General features: G+C 44.7%; 1 protein-coding gene across 1 annotated transcript in view; it reads right to left on the bottom strand.

Annotated features, from left to right (window-relative positions):
- Positions 1–1,294: 1,294 nt before the first annotated feature.
- Positions 1,295–13,574, bottom strand: part of gpc4 (glypican 4) — a 31,186-nt gene continuing 18,906 nt past the window's right edge. Inside the window, exons 2-9 of the mRNA XM_063876419.1 lie at positions 11,686–11,844; positions 6,362–6,759; positions 5,882–6,047; positions 4,956–5,086; positions 4,729–4,875; positions 4,515–4,639; positions 4,255–4,427; positions 1,295–4,165 (exon numbers count right to left, since the gene is read on the bottom strand). Of these exons, the coding sequence (XP_063732489.1) occupies positions 3,948–4,165; positions 4,255–4,427; positions 4,515–4,639; positions 4,729–4,875; positions 4,956–5,086; positions 5,882–6,047; positions 6,362–6,759; positions 11,686–11,844 (1,517 nt within the window). The 3' untranslated portion in view covers positions 1,295–3,947. The remainder of the gene's footprint in view (positions 4,166–4,254; positions 4,428–4,514; positions 4,640–4,728; positions 4,876–4,955; positions 5,087–5,881; positions 6,048–6,361; positions 6,760–11,685; positions 11,845–13,574) is intronic.

Here is a 13,574-nt window from a genome sequence, read left to right as displayed (position 1 = left end):
AATATTTTAACTAAGGTTCACAAAAGTAATCAGGATATTTCTAATTATTTTGACTTAGTAACTCATCTTACTACCTCATCATTATGACTTCCCATCTAATCATTTGGAATTCCTTTGTCATTTGTATAGCAAACTATCTCAATATTATCACTTACTTACCAATCTTAACTTACTTACAACCAAACATCTAAAAATAATGAAGTACTATTTTATTACTTAGCATTTAAAAATAATGACTTACTATCTCTTTATTACAACTTACTATCTCTTTACTTTCACAGTAGACTATCTCTGAATTCCAAGAGCGCACTGGTTCGCAATTCTTGCCAGCATCAAGCCATATTTATTTATGAGTGCAGAGAATAAGGTCAGGTGGAGTTGAGGAGTCCAGAGAGAAGCTGCTCTGTAGTCTAGTGGTAGGGCAACAGGTACTTCACCTGCCAGACAGCGGCAGGTCGAAAGGGCTAGTGCAGAAGTTGGTATTGACCCAATAACATCAACATTTATACAAATGTCTCACATGTGTGCCAGACTTTACAGCACGACCATAAACAAATTGTGCATATACTTGAGGGCTGTAAGGTAGAGAGACAGACAGCGTCTGGAAAACACCCTCAAAATGTCGACTGAAAGAATTAAGCTGCTGAACTGGAGTCCTGTTAGATAGATATTTATTTGTCACAAAATGGGAAATTACTTTTGATCTAGCAGCAGTGTCAAGCGTTACAAAAGTAAAACATTTTTTAAAAGATACAATGAGATACAAATATAATAATAAATAAAAATTAACATTAGCGAGAAGTATATATAGTAGATACACATTAAAGTTACACCTGAAGGATGATCGGGAAATAGCTTAATACCTTAGGTGAACATTAAATAACTAATTCATGGAATATAACGTTTCAAAAAATATAGTAAATGCAAAAAACCTTTTTGTAGATCAGTCATTTGTGGCATATAATCAGCTAATGGTTCATAGTCAATATTTGACCTTGTTTAAAAGGCCAAAACCTCCTAAAATAAATAAATGTAAAGAATGTTAGATGTTGCATTTGTCTTGATTAAAAAGTAATAGTAGTACTTTTTTTCTGAAAACTGTTTTTTTTCAAACACAACCAAGTCAATGGTTCTTCAAGGCTTCATTATTTTCCTTAAAAGAAAAACAAAACATAAACCACCATTTTAATTTTGTTCTATTTAAACAAAAATAGATCAGATTTCACTCCTTTTTTTAAGTAACTCTTACCTGAACCTGTAGACATTTGGAGACAAAAGAATGAGACCATTCACAACAGTTTAAATATTGGCAGTCTTTATTTTAACAAGACTAAGAAATGTTGTTTAATATACATTTTCTCTTACAATTTAACATCTATTTCATCTTGTTTTTCCATAACATTTAGGAGATACTCTGACAAGTAAAAATCTGGTGTACTGTTACGGCCTCTTTTAGAGACATCTAAACCGGCTGCTCTTTATTTACACTTTTAAAAAAAATTCTTCTCAGTCAGTCACTCACTTAGAAAATGAGTCCTTTCTGTTCTTGAGGGCCGAGGGCTGATGGAAGGCTTTCGATACCGACACAACTTTTAAGTCACTGGACTCAAGTTGCACTGTGGATCGAATGAACAACATCCAGCTGCCGGACCAACTCCCGCCTGCTGGAAAACGTTGCTGCCCTGGCCCGCAAGCACAGACATTTACCATCGTCACGCCGACTCTTGACTCTCAGAAAGTCGGGTTTCTTCACACTCGACATTACTTCCTCCACATGACATGAACACATGCATAAGCCCTGCTAGAAATGTAGGTGGAAACACAAAAAACATAGGCAGAGGTAACCCAGCTGTGGAAACAGCTTCATTTTTTTTTTAAATTAAGGCTTCAGTATTTTTTAACGTGGGTTGCTTAGCCGTTTGTTCAAAGTCAGATTTTGTTATATCGATGTCCTAATTGATATTACTTGGTGAAATATATCTATATTTTTTGCTTTTTAAAAGAAAATTTCATGTAAGTTTTACAATCAACCTGTCAATTTCAAAGCTTAAAAACAAGAGGCACAAACAGTATTCACCATCTGTAACTGCGGGAAATGGTTTCAGACCTGCAAACTAAAGTTAAACAAGCCAATCTATTTTCAGTTTTTACGAAATGCATATTCAGAGCCCCCAAATTCATTCTAATCAATCATTTTCACCTAGGTTTTGCATATCGAAACATTATGAATACTGTATTTTGGATCATCCATGTCAGTTCTAAAACCAATGACGTTAAAACACATGCATAAGTTACTATACACAACTCGAGGCAGCATCATTTTAAAGATGAGACAGCAACTGATCATCAAATTAGTAAGTATAAAACGAAAAAATTATGTTGTGCTTGTCAGCTGTTAACATCCTCAAGATATGGAATCCCAGCAGAGAAAAAACAAACATCTACATCTCTTTTTTTTACCTCGAGAAGTTGCTGATAATGTACCAAGGATAAAAAAAAGGCACCGTACATTGAATTCATTTTGGTAGCACTTGTGACAATACTTCATCATTCCTCCTGCAGTTGAAATGATGAGGATAGGTAGATCAAATGAGTCCGTTTATACCGATGCACGCCGTTTAAGAGGCACGAGTGAGTATTATGGAACGGGGGGGATGTTGGCTGACAAAAAAAAAAAAGAGCACCAAAAAAAAAGGTGCACACTGACCGAAAGTGCCCCCGATATCTGTGCACATCGTCCTCTTCCACCACCTAAAAAACTAGCAGTAAAATCCACTGTAGTACCTAATATATATCTTCATACCAAAAATAGCTAAACATTACAACACCTCTTCAACATAAAACCCTGTATTAAAATAATCTTTTTCTTGATTTCATTTGATCAAAGCACTGTCTTTTGTTCCTCTTCTCTAGTTTTTATGTGAACATACGTGTCGCCCCTTTCCTCTTGTCATACCATATGACCTTATAGAGTCAGATCCTCCCGCGCTGACCTGAGATTTACAGTACCAAAAAAAATGGGCTTCAGGACTTGTCAGCTTTTGCCTTCTTTAGGGTTAATGTCAGGGGAGTCGCCCTCCTTCCTCCACGCCAGTTACCTTTCACCGACTCTATCAGACACTTTCGACTCACTAGCTTGCGTTGACACAGAGCATGCATGACGTATGACCCTACGGCTGAACTCTTTACGCTCAGGAAATAAATGAAGGAAATTAAAAGTTGTTGTGATGCTCAAAATAGGCTGCACTTTTGGGCTTGCTCCCAAAAAGCTCTTCTAGAAAATGATTCCATCTCCGGGTCAAACATAAATACCTGTGATGTCACGTCTCTCGCTGTATTTCTGAGAATTGATTTAACATCTCTCCAAAGCAAACAAAAGCTTGGACCGTTCTTTGTCTGTCCGGCTTGTAAATGACATGACAGTATCTAATGATTGTTTTTGAATTGTTAATCTATAATGTCGGATGATTTGTTGATCTCCAAATAACTGATAGGAAGAGCATCCTCAGAAATATGAAGATATGTCGCACCACAGGCACTCCATGTTTAACCAAACATCTGGTTAGCTATTAAGATGTCAGATGGCAATCATTGAAGAAGGCACACAAGTGTATATGAGGTTAATTTGCCGAAACAAGTATATGATGTCTGTAATGCTGCACGCAGAACCATAGTGGAGCTCCGACAGAGCCATAAGGTTTATCTGGGGGTAAAAAGGTGTATCTCTTGGGAAGAAATATTGCTGTACACTGATGTCCTTAAAAACATACAAACAAATAATTAAAAGTGAAGTTATGGTAATATTAAGAAGAGTCTTCCCCCCCCCCCCAAATGGCGGACAGTCCAAGGTCCTGAAGGCAGTCTTTTTTTTAAAGTCTCTCTGACAGTTTTCTCCTTCGCTCCGTCATTTCCTGGTCGATTCTCTTCCTCTTCCTGCCCAGCCAGTTTTATCTCAAGTGGGGAGCGAGCAGGGCCAGGGCCAGCCCGCAGAGCGCCAGCGCCATGCTCCCCTGGGAGGCCATGCCCCTGTTTGATCTATCTTTGGCCAACTTGGGAACCTGGGGATTGCCGGGGTTTGGCGGAGTGGAGAAGTAGATGTCGTCCGTGTCGCAGGATGGAGAGTCGCAACCGCTGCCGCTCTCCTCTCCTCCGCTGGCTTCTTCGTCTACAAAAAAGGAAAGACACCAGGGTCAGATGTGTTCACCTTGGGAATAACGCCATGAAGAAAGAAATTGTGAAGGGAACTCTTCTCACCGATACCCAAGGAGATGTCATTCCCGCTGTGCGCAGCCTTGAGCCAGCTGGTCATCTCCTTCAGAGCTGCGATCTGACTGCGGATCACGATGTCCGGCTTAGTTATGTCAACATCCACGTCAGGGTTTGATCCCTGATTGGCCAGTCCGTTGCCGATGACAGCTGACTCGTACCTGTGCAGATTGGAGTCAATATTAGTCAAGATGTTGGATTGGTGTACCTAAAACACAGCAACATATTGAGTCAGCGGGTTTTCATACCTGCTTTTTGCTGTTCCGTTCCAGCACTCGTCCCCGGGTGCGATCCGCTCGCCTGCACACACCGTCTCCGGCAGCGTGGACCAGAACTTCTTTGCGTGTTTCAGCTTCTTCTTCACATCAGTTGTCTGGAAAAAAGAGAGAAACATGTCAGACACATCTATTTAAAGCTAACAACAGTTTTGAGGTCGTTCTCTGGGTTTTATCTAGTACTCACCAAGCGATCTAAACTGGTCCCGGCGGCGGTGGTGGGCCGAGCATCGGGACTGTAAGGGCGGAAGCGACCGTTAAAGCCGGTGTCTTTGATGGAGCGCTTGGTGCGGAAGGCCATGGTTGGTTTAGGCTGCCCACATCCTTGGAAAACCTGTCAGAAAAAAATAAACTTAATGGAACTGATCTCATTTTCTTGTCTTGCTTTTTAAAACAGAGTGAAATTATACTTACTTTCTGCGACACCTGCATGCTGTTCTCCTGCATGTTCATGATGGCCTCGGAAATCTTCACGTCGATGGGATCCATGACTGACTCAAAGTTAAAGGGGCCCTCGAGCCTCTCGGCCAGACTGAGCATGGCGTCTGAAAACCAGTGCATGAGAAATTTAATTTAAAAAGAGAACAGGACATTTAGTCATTTTTCTCAAAGGGATGATGTTACAAAAAGCTGCCACTAGGGGGAAGCACATGCCCGACAGAAGGAGATTTTAAGAGGACCCTCCGATTATGGAAAAGTGAGTAGGAGGCAGCAGAAACCAGACGCCTGCACAAACTCATGTAGCGGTGGTACATAATCCAGGAAACATCAGGCAAGTCTGGAATAAATATAAAACATCCAGAGAGCAGTGGATACGCCACCCTGAGTGGAATGAAACTGATCTGGGTCTGTTTACACAACACGGGCGCTGCATTTATCCTGTGGGTCACAACATGTACAACTCCCCTTCTCCCTTCACTTATACGGGACGGTAAAGAATGAGGAACGTGTTTGTACATGATTTTATTTTACAGTAAACACCGTGTTGCGTGGTTGAAGAGGTTCTTGCTTAAGTAGAGTGCAAAAATTACACTTGGGGGGAAAAAATTATATATCTCTCATCTAATTAGCCCAGTTCCATCATGCCACCAATCCCCATCGTGTTGTACTGGTTTCATGCCCTCAGGGGGGACGAGGGGTGCATGTTTAGATAAGGCTGAAGAAGATTAGATCACACTTTAATGATTCTCCGGTGATATACAAGTGTTGCAGTGGCAACTTGTAAAAGGAACTGAGTAGCAGGGAGTTGTATAAATACACTTTGGTGCCAAATCAAACATCACGGCTCTCTCTAGTGCGGGTTTGTCTAATACCGGCTGCAGGACGGGTCCTTGACTTACCGAGGAAATTGTTCCATTCGGTGTCCAAGTCGGCCTGGTTGGCCAAACACCCGCGCAGCACGTTCAGACAGTAGTTCTGGCAGGGCTTCAGGGCCACTTGGCCCGAGCAGTAGGGACAGTACAACATCTTCATGGCCGCTTGCACACAGCTGGGAGACGCGCTGACCTGGAGGAGGCAGAGGGCAGTTAGCACGCTGTTATCATTCCACCACAGCGACAACACTGGTCAGGCACAATCGCAGACGCATACTTCAGACTGGAAAAGCATGACCATTCATTTAAAAGCCAACTCCACAAAGCGGTGTAATCTAATCACTCCCTGCAGTAGAAAACACACCATACCAGAGAATTGCTTTGTTATCGGAGACTGTAATGGAACTACAAATGTTTTTTCCAAGATAAAAAACAAAAAAAAGAGAAGCTTTCTGGAAAGAATTGTCTGGAATCCGGCTGACTGCGTCAGAAGCACCTCTCACTCACCGTGGAAACTTTGTTGACCACGTCAGGCATGAGCGTCAGGCCACGCACAAAGGTGCGTGCGGCGACGAATGCACGGGTCAGCTGGATGCGGAGTTTGCGCGGCACGTCTCCGAAGGGCTGCAGCTGCTCTGTGTGCCGGCTGACGCACTCCATGTAGGCGTCGCTGAATTCGTACTGCACGTTGACCAGCCGGAACATCCTCTCCAGGAGGTCGGCCCAGAAGTCTGACAGCATTGAGTCCAGGTTGACGGCGGCGCTGCCCGACACGTAGTACCGGGTCAGCGCCTCAAAGAAGTTCTTGAACAGCTCGGCGTTCTGCACGTACATCATTCCGTATGTCCGCACGAACATGTTGTGCAGCGAGACCTCCGCGTTCTTCAGCAGCTCACGGAAAAACTCTAGAGAAAAGACAAAGGGAGGGGGGGGGGGTTAGTGTGAGGACTAAATGCTGCCAGTGGAACAAACACTTTTTACAGTGTTAACATTTCTGTCTGTCTGCAGGGTGGGAGTTCTGTCGAAGATGAGACAAAGGGAGTTGAGTTTGTGTGATGGATACCATACCGCTACAGAGACTGATTTTATCAATCCCTAACTCAATAACTTCCTCTGATGTCCTTCGTTTGGTCACAGTGAATTCACACGTTGGGGGTTTTCCATTAAAGAATATGAGGCACCACGAGCACATTGTGAGGTCTTCATCAACTTATTGCAATATCCAGATTCCAGCTTCACCGCAGTGCAAATAAATAAACTGTTGTCCGACAATAACATTTCAAAAGTAACATTTTGAGAACAGAAGGGTGTTTTATAGCACATCTAAAGATCGGGACTCCTCACTTTCTGTGAGGAGTCCCGATCTCTTTTCTCCCTGCGCTGCTGCCACCAGCCAGAGCAGCGGTTATTCCACTTCACCTGTGCCCACCGTCCTGACACTTTCAGCATCTTGACAGGAACAGCTTAAGCAGAAAATCGTGGATAAAAAGGCGAAGGAATGTATAGCGGGGAGGGGGGTGACGGTTGGCAAATGGGGAAGATGAGAGTGTTTGGGGGGGGTGGGGTGAAAGGTGGAGCCGGAGCATCTCTGTCAGGCTGAACAAGGCTGTGTTGCCATTCAGCGGAGCCGTCTATCCACATCAAGCTGCTTCAGACTGACCAGCATCAATGGCGTTTCTCTGTTGTCACATTCCATTCGCTCTCCTTTCTCCCGGCCTGTCTTGGGACTGTCCTTCAGAGGCATTTTCAATAGGATTACTGAATAATGCGACCCCCCCCCCCCCCTACTCCCCTCCCGTATGTGGACCTGTACCCTTCCCTCCCTCCCTGCTTTCATTTCATCAGTTCCTTCAGAGAGCTCTCTTCACTAGAGACAGGGAACAATGACCTACTTCATCCTGAGGAATGTCCATCACTCCCCTCACCGCCTTCCCACCCCCAATAATCCAGGCCCCCCCCCACAACTTTCTTAATCTGTACAAAATGAGAATTCCTCAGAGTCTGTGAAAACTGCTTCACCTTCAGTCTGGCATTTACTCCCCTCACTCATCTCCAGTTTTTATTTTTTCCCCTCTGCGTCCCCCGCTGCAGATGCTACGGGTGCCCTCTGCCTGGCTTTGAAATGTAAAGTTCCCATGCTCTCACAGAGGGAGTCACTAAACGCACACACACACACACACACACACACACACACACACACACACACACACACACACACACACACACACACACACACACACACACACACACACACACACACACACACACACACACACACACACACACACACACACACACACACACACACACACACACACACACACACACACACACACACACACACACACACACACACACACACACACACACACACACACACACACACTAAAAAGAAAAAATGGAGGTAGGGAGGGTGGGGTGAGGGCGGGTTAAGTTGAGGGCTTTTTTTAACTCCAAATCCCCACTGTGTCGCCAAGGATACCGGAAACATTGCAGCCCCCTCCATTTACCTCCCCGACCATCATTGCTCCCCCCCCCCACACACACAACCAACACGCATGCATACACACACAAAGCCAGGGGAGAGGGCACCAAGTTCCACGCTCCATTGACAGAGATTAAAACAAAAGGTTTCACCCCCCCCACCCCTGGAATGTCATAGTAGCAACAAGTTTAAAGTCAGTGAAAGGAGACGGAGGAGGAGGAGGAGGAGGAGGAGGAGGAGGACAGTTTATCAGAGCGGTACTGCCTGGATGCTGAACAGATAAGCCCTGTAATGAGCTAGGACAAACCCACTGGTTAAAAAGAGTGTGTGCAGGGTGTGTGGGTGAGTGATGGCAGTATAAGGAGGTGGAGGGGGGGGGGGGGCTCTTTGGCTCAAGCTGAGGGTCTGAAGTATGAGCAGCATTACACAGGCATCTTGCATTGTCATTAAAAACAGTTTATGACACGCAGCCGTCTGCCAGCGGGCGGAGGAGCCGAGCACTCCCTCCGGATTGTTTCCATTAAAAAATGGGCCTGTCGCTCAGCCAAGGGTCTGACAGAATGTCGGTGAAAGGTTACACTGGGGGGAGAGAGTAAACTGTTGCGAAAAAAGGAAAGGAAAGGAGGACAACTCCTGGTTTCCTGTGAGTATTCCTCCTTCCCTTCCCTCCCTCCCCTCGGCCTGTCAGCGTTTCCACATGTTGCCGAGAAAAGGCCCTAAATTATGAGCCATGATCTTAGGCTCCATCCATCACAGAGGAGCTGACCGATCTCCTCCCACTCCTCCCTCCTACTTCCTCCTCCGAGGAACTTCTTCCACCCCCGCCCCCACCGTGTCCCTATAAACTCTGCTCCTCCCAATCCCCAGCCCAGGCAGTAATTGCATCCTATTTGTGCCAATTAGTCCCTGCGCTTCTCCCTTTTCTTATGGGATGGGATTCTGTCCCTCCTGCTGTTGGACTTTAGAGCTTCGGATGGATGTCTCTTGTTGTGTGTGTGTGTGTGTGTGTGTGTGTGTGTGTGTGTGTGTGTGTGTGTGTGTGTGTGTGTGTGTGTGTGTGTGTGTGTGTGTGTGTGTGTGTGTGTGTGTGTGTGTGTGTGTGTGTCTGGCGACAAGGGGCCTTAATCCAAGTGCTTAAATCCCAGACATAGGCCCTGCTCTGCTGGAAGGGGTCAGTGCAGCAGGACAGACAGAGAGAGAGGGAAGAACTATTTCTGGCCCTGGTCTTAATTGGCCATGACTCCGAGCTCCAGGCGCATGATGAGAGCCTGCCTAATCACATACACCACTTCCTGTTAGTGTGTGTTGTTGTATCCGCCTTAGTGTACAGATGCAGCTGTGTTTACATTGATCGCACTTCTCCTGAGCGATTAGCAGTCCTCCTCGGTTAGCAGCGGTACAATAAAGAACTTCCTGTGCTAGCTTCAGGGACAGGAAGTGTCTCCTTTAGGGTTTCAGTGTGACAACGGGGGAAGAATAGGATGGCAACCCGAGCCTGTCACAGTATCCAGGGACAGTCTAATGGTCCAGGTGGAAGAGAAACAGCAGCCTTTGTAAAGAGATCCCACATCTAACAAACCCGCGTACAGGGATCAGGTAGATGACTCATAGCTGCTAAAGTTGAGTCCATTTCTGGGTGATTTTTGCACGATTAAATGTAAGATTTGAATGATGAATGAATGAAAAGTTAGTTTAATTCATTTGTAAACAATTTGGCCCAAAAAAAGATTGTAATGCTGCAATGATTATTACATTAAACAAGCAAATGAAAATCTGCAAATATTTGTATATTCAAATAAAGAAAATCTAATTTTTTCAAGAAGAAAATCGCTCGTTTTTAACTCAATGTTCACTCAAATGTGAATATTTCCAGGTTTGAGTTGTGTCTGTTTAAGTTCACTGAATATATTTGGGCTAAAGAGGGTTGGCTCGGGGCATTTTTTTAGATTTTTAGATCATTTAATTATCATAATTACACGAGGAAGAGACAAAAGAAGAGAGTGGGAAGAGATGAAGACGAGATGTTAACTGAAGTGCTGAATACGTTGGTCGACATGATGAACAGAGATTTTGTGCATTGTGGAGAGAGGAAGGAAAGTTCTGAGGGGCAAGGAGAGGGTTTTAGGGAGTGTGGGGCATGAGACGGGACAAAGGGCAGTGCAATGAGAGAAGAAGAAGAGGGGCGGGACGGCTCGAGCAGCCACTGCATTCCGACACGTCACATTCCTGTTCACATCTGGCTGCAATACACACTCTCCTTGTTACTGACTATCCCTCGCTCCCTTTAACGGACACATAACATCTGAAGGTCTCTGACCCACATCTTTACACACAGAACACCAACATAACAAGCACAATGCAGTCAGAAACTTTCAAATCCAACACTCTCTGTCCTTGTTTTTCAGGATGGCTGCGGCGGCGACATGGTTGGGTGGCCGATGGTAGTCAAAGCCACCCCGGTGACTCAGCACTGATTCCCAGGCTCTCCCACCCTCAGAAGACGGAAACCCGATCCCAATATTTACAGGCGTACACACATGTGCTCACACACAGAGAGGAACAGGAAGTACAGTGAAGACTAAATCTGAAGATGTGTGTGGTCCGTCTGGAAGCGTGCACGTCCCCTCTGGAGAGAAGTGGGGCAGTGGAGGGGGAGGGGCGATGAGGCAGGGGGGGTGAGACGCTGAGAGACAGGTGGACGGGCCAACGGACACAGACTGACTGTCTCCGCTTGGGGCGGTGCACTGGCAGGTGGGGGCGTCCGTCAAAAATGAATGCAACACAAGTGCAGTTAAGTGGGGAACTGCCAGCAGCAGCACAATGCAGGAATGAGTCCTCAAGACTGGCCATGAGTTAGCAATTTAGCACTTTCTGGTTCCCTCATCTCTCTTTTTTTTTTAATGAAAATATCTTCCTGTTTTGTTCAATGACATAAAATACATCCCAAAATCCCCTACTGGTGAGCGTCAGAGGCTTTTAGATGTCTTGGAAAAAGCAGTTGCAAACAAGTGACTCAACGAGACCACTAAATGAACATTAGCCAACTTTAGCTTAGCGGTGGGGAAGTGAAGTAATGCAGTTATAGCTTAACATTAGCTTTTTACTTCTGGAGCTTGCATTTAAACTTCCAAAATCATTCATATGTGGAGATTATCCTGCTGGACAGAACGTGTGTTTGCCAAAGAGAATATTTTTTGGAAATACCCCAACAGTTTTTGTTGAGGGAACCCTTGTGATGCTCACTTGTGATCCCTTCCCCACTATGTTCGACACAAGCTGGCAGCACAATGTAGTCTGAAAAGTGGCCGGTGTGTGTCTGTTTGTCTGGCCGAGTGTGTTTGCTTACTGTCAAAGTGGTCGTGCCTCTGTCTGAAGGTAGATTGTAGGTTGGTGCTAAGCCTGGACACGGGAGCTTTGATCTCCGTGTGGCTCTGCTGGCTCAGCTTCTCCTCCATCTCGACCGTGCAGCAGGAGAAACCCTGCGGACACACTTTCAACAGGGCTCCTGGAAGAGAAGAGGAGGGGACTGTTAAACGCTGTGGTGAAGGAAACCCTCATCACATCAATACAGAAGATCAGTTAGAATCCACTTGGATCAGAACAGTGAGGATTTCATTCAGAGATTATTCCAGAACCTGTCCACCTGTAAAGTGTCTTGAACTGATTATTCATTAATTGAGCCGACTCACCGACTTTAGTGGATATTTAACTTGTTAGAAAGACATCTTTATTGATCATTAACACTTTTCGCGCCTCTTTCTGGGATTACACCTTTCAACCACTGAGCAACGATTTCACCTTTCCCAGAATCAAACGCACCTTGGCTGTGAAAAGCCCCTTAACTGCACTTAAGTGGATTAATTGCAACACTCTGCTCAGAGCGGTGTTAAGCAGAGCCACTTTATAGAGCCTCGCTTTTATCCTGGCACCCCCCTGATTGATGGTTCAGAGCTGTAGCTTTCTCTGAGTGTGTCTAAAACACAGACTTTAAGAGGAGAGGATTAGCTCTTCACCCACTTTACGGGGAAGAAGGCCGACTTTAGCCATGTGAACGCTGATGCAGATAAAGGTAAAGAAAAGCTACATTTCTTTCTATTAAGAATCCACATGTTATTTTTACGTGGTCTCAGACATCTGTCGTGATGCATTGTTGACGCTGTCTTTTTGAATGCTTGCTTTGTAAACAAGCACTTTAAAAAAAGAGCAGCAGTTCACCTGCAGCATGAAGTGTAAAGCCACCGTTTTTAAGTGGCCCTCAGATCCACAACAGGAGAGATGTGAAGTGTTTTCCTGTTTTGGAACTCCAGCGTTGTTAGACAAACGTTACATTTTTAAACAGATCTGCGTTAGCGTGGGCTTGGAGCGGGCCCAGGACCTGAACACAGTCCACTCTGAGCTTTTGCTATTGTACAAATCTTAAGTGCTGTCTTTGATGAAACAGCGGCTGCCAAGTTTGTCCGAAACAAGTTTCACATCCAATTAAAAAACGAAGTTCAGGGAAGGACGAATGCGAAGTCGCAGCTGCAATAATGTTTTGTTTTAAACGTGGCTGTTGGAATTCAGGAAAACACAGGGATCCTTTCAGTGCGTCCAGGCACCAACGGCATGTTTGGTTTCCCCCAGCAGCTCAGCTCCCTGACTCCAGGCCTGTGTGCAGGTTACTGCTGCTGACAGGGCGTCCATGTCATACACTGACTGGAGCTTGAGTATTACCTTCATTTACTTAACCCGGACTAATCAAAAGAGATAAAGCTCACTCTCGGGTATACATGGTGTGCGGTCAGATATGTTTTACATGTGTCCTGTATACGAGACCTTGAGGTGCTACTCAGAATTCTTAAATAAACCCACGTTTTAATTCTTTAACTGTGATTTTCTAGTTATTAAGTAATTATTTCACTCTTTAAATCCAAGACGTTTACTTTCAGTGACAATAACTTATTATTTTATGTATTTTGTAAAGCTCACCATCTTTTATGTTATGTATTCCAGCCTTTTCTAGCATTAAGCTAACCCTTGTTTAATTTCTTGCTCTGTATTTTTGGTTGAGGATGTGATATTCCCTCTGCTTTGATCATTAGATCACGCCCTGGGATTGTTCTGTTACCTTCACTGCTTGTTGCCATGTTTAATATGTCGCCATAGCAACTCGAGCCATGTGGATATTCTTTTTTTGGTGACATCTTGAGTTTTGTTTTCATTCTTTTGGTGCATGTAACAGAAACGCCCGCTGAC

Source organism: Eleginops maclovinus, chromosome 23 (assembly GCF_036324505.1).
Source record: "Eleginops maclovinus isolate JMC-PN-2008 ecotype Puerto Natales chromosome 23, JC_Emac_rtc_rv5, whole genome shotgun sequence".
NCBI lineage: Eukaryota > Metazoa > Chordata > Actinopteri > Perciformes > Eleginopidae > Eleginops > Eleginops maclovinus.
This window is presented reverse-complemented; position numbering and strand designations above follow the sequence as displayed.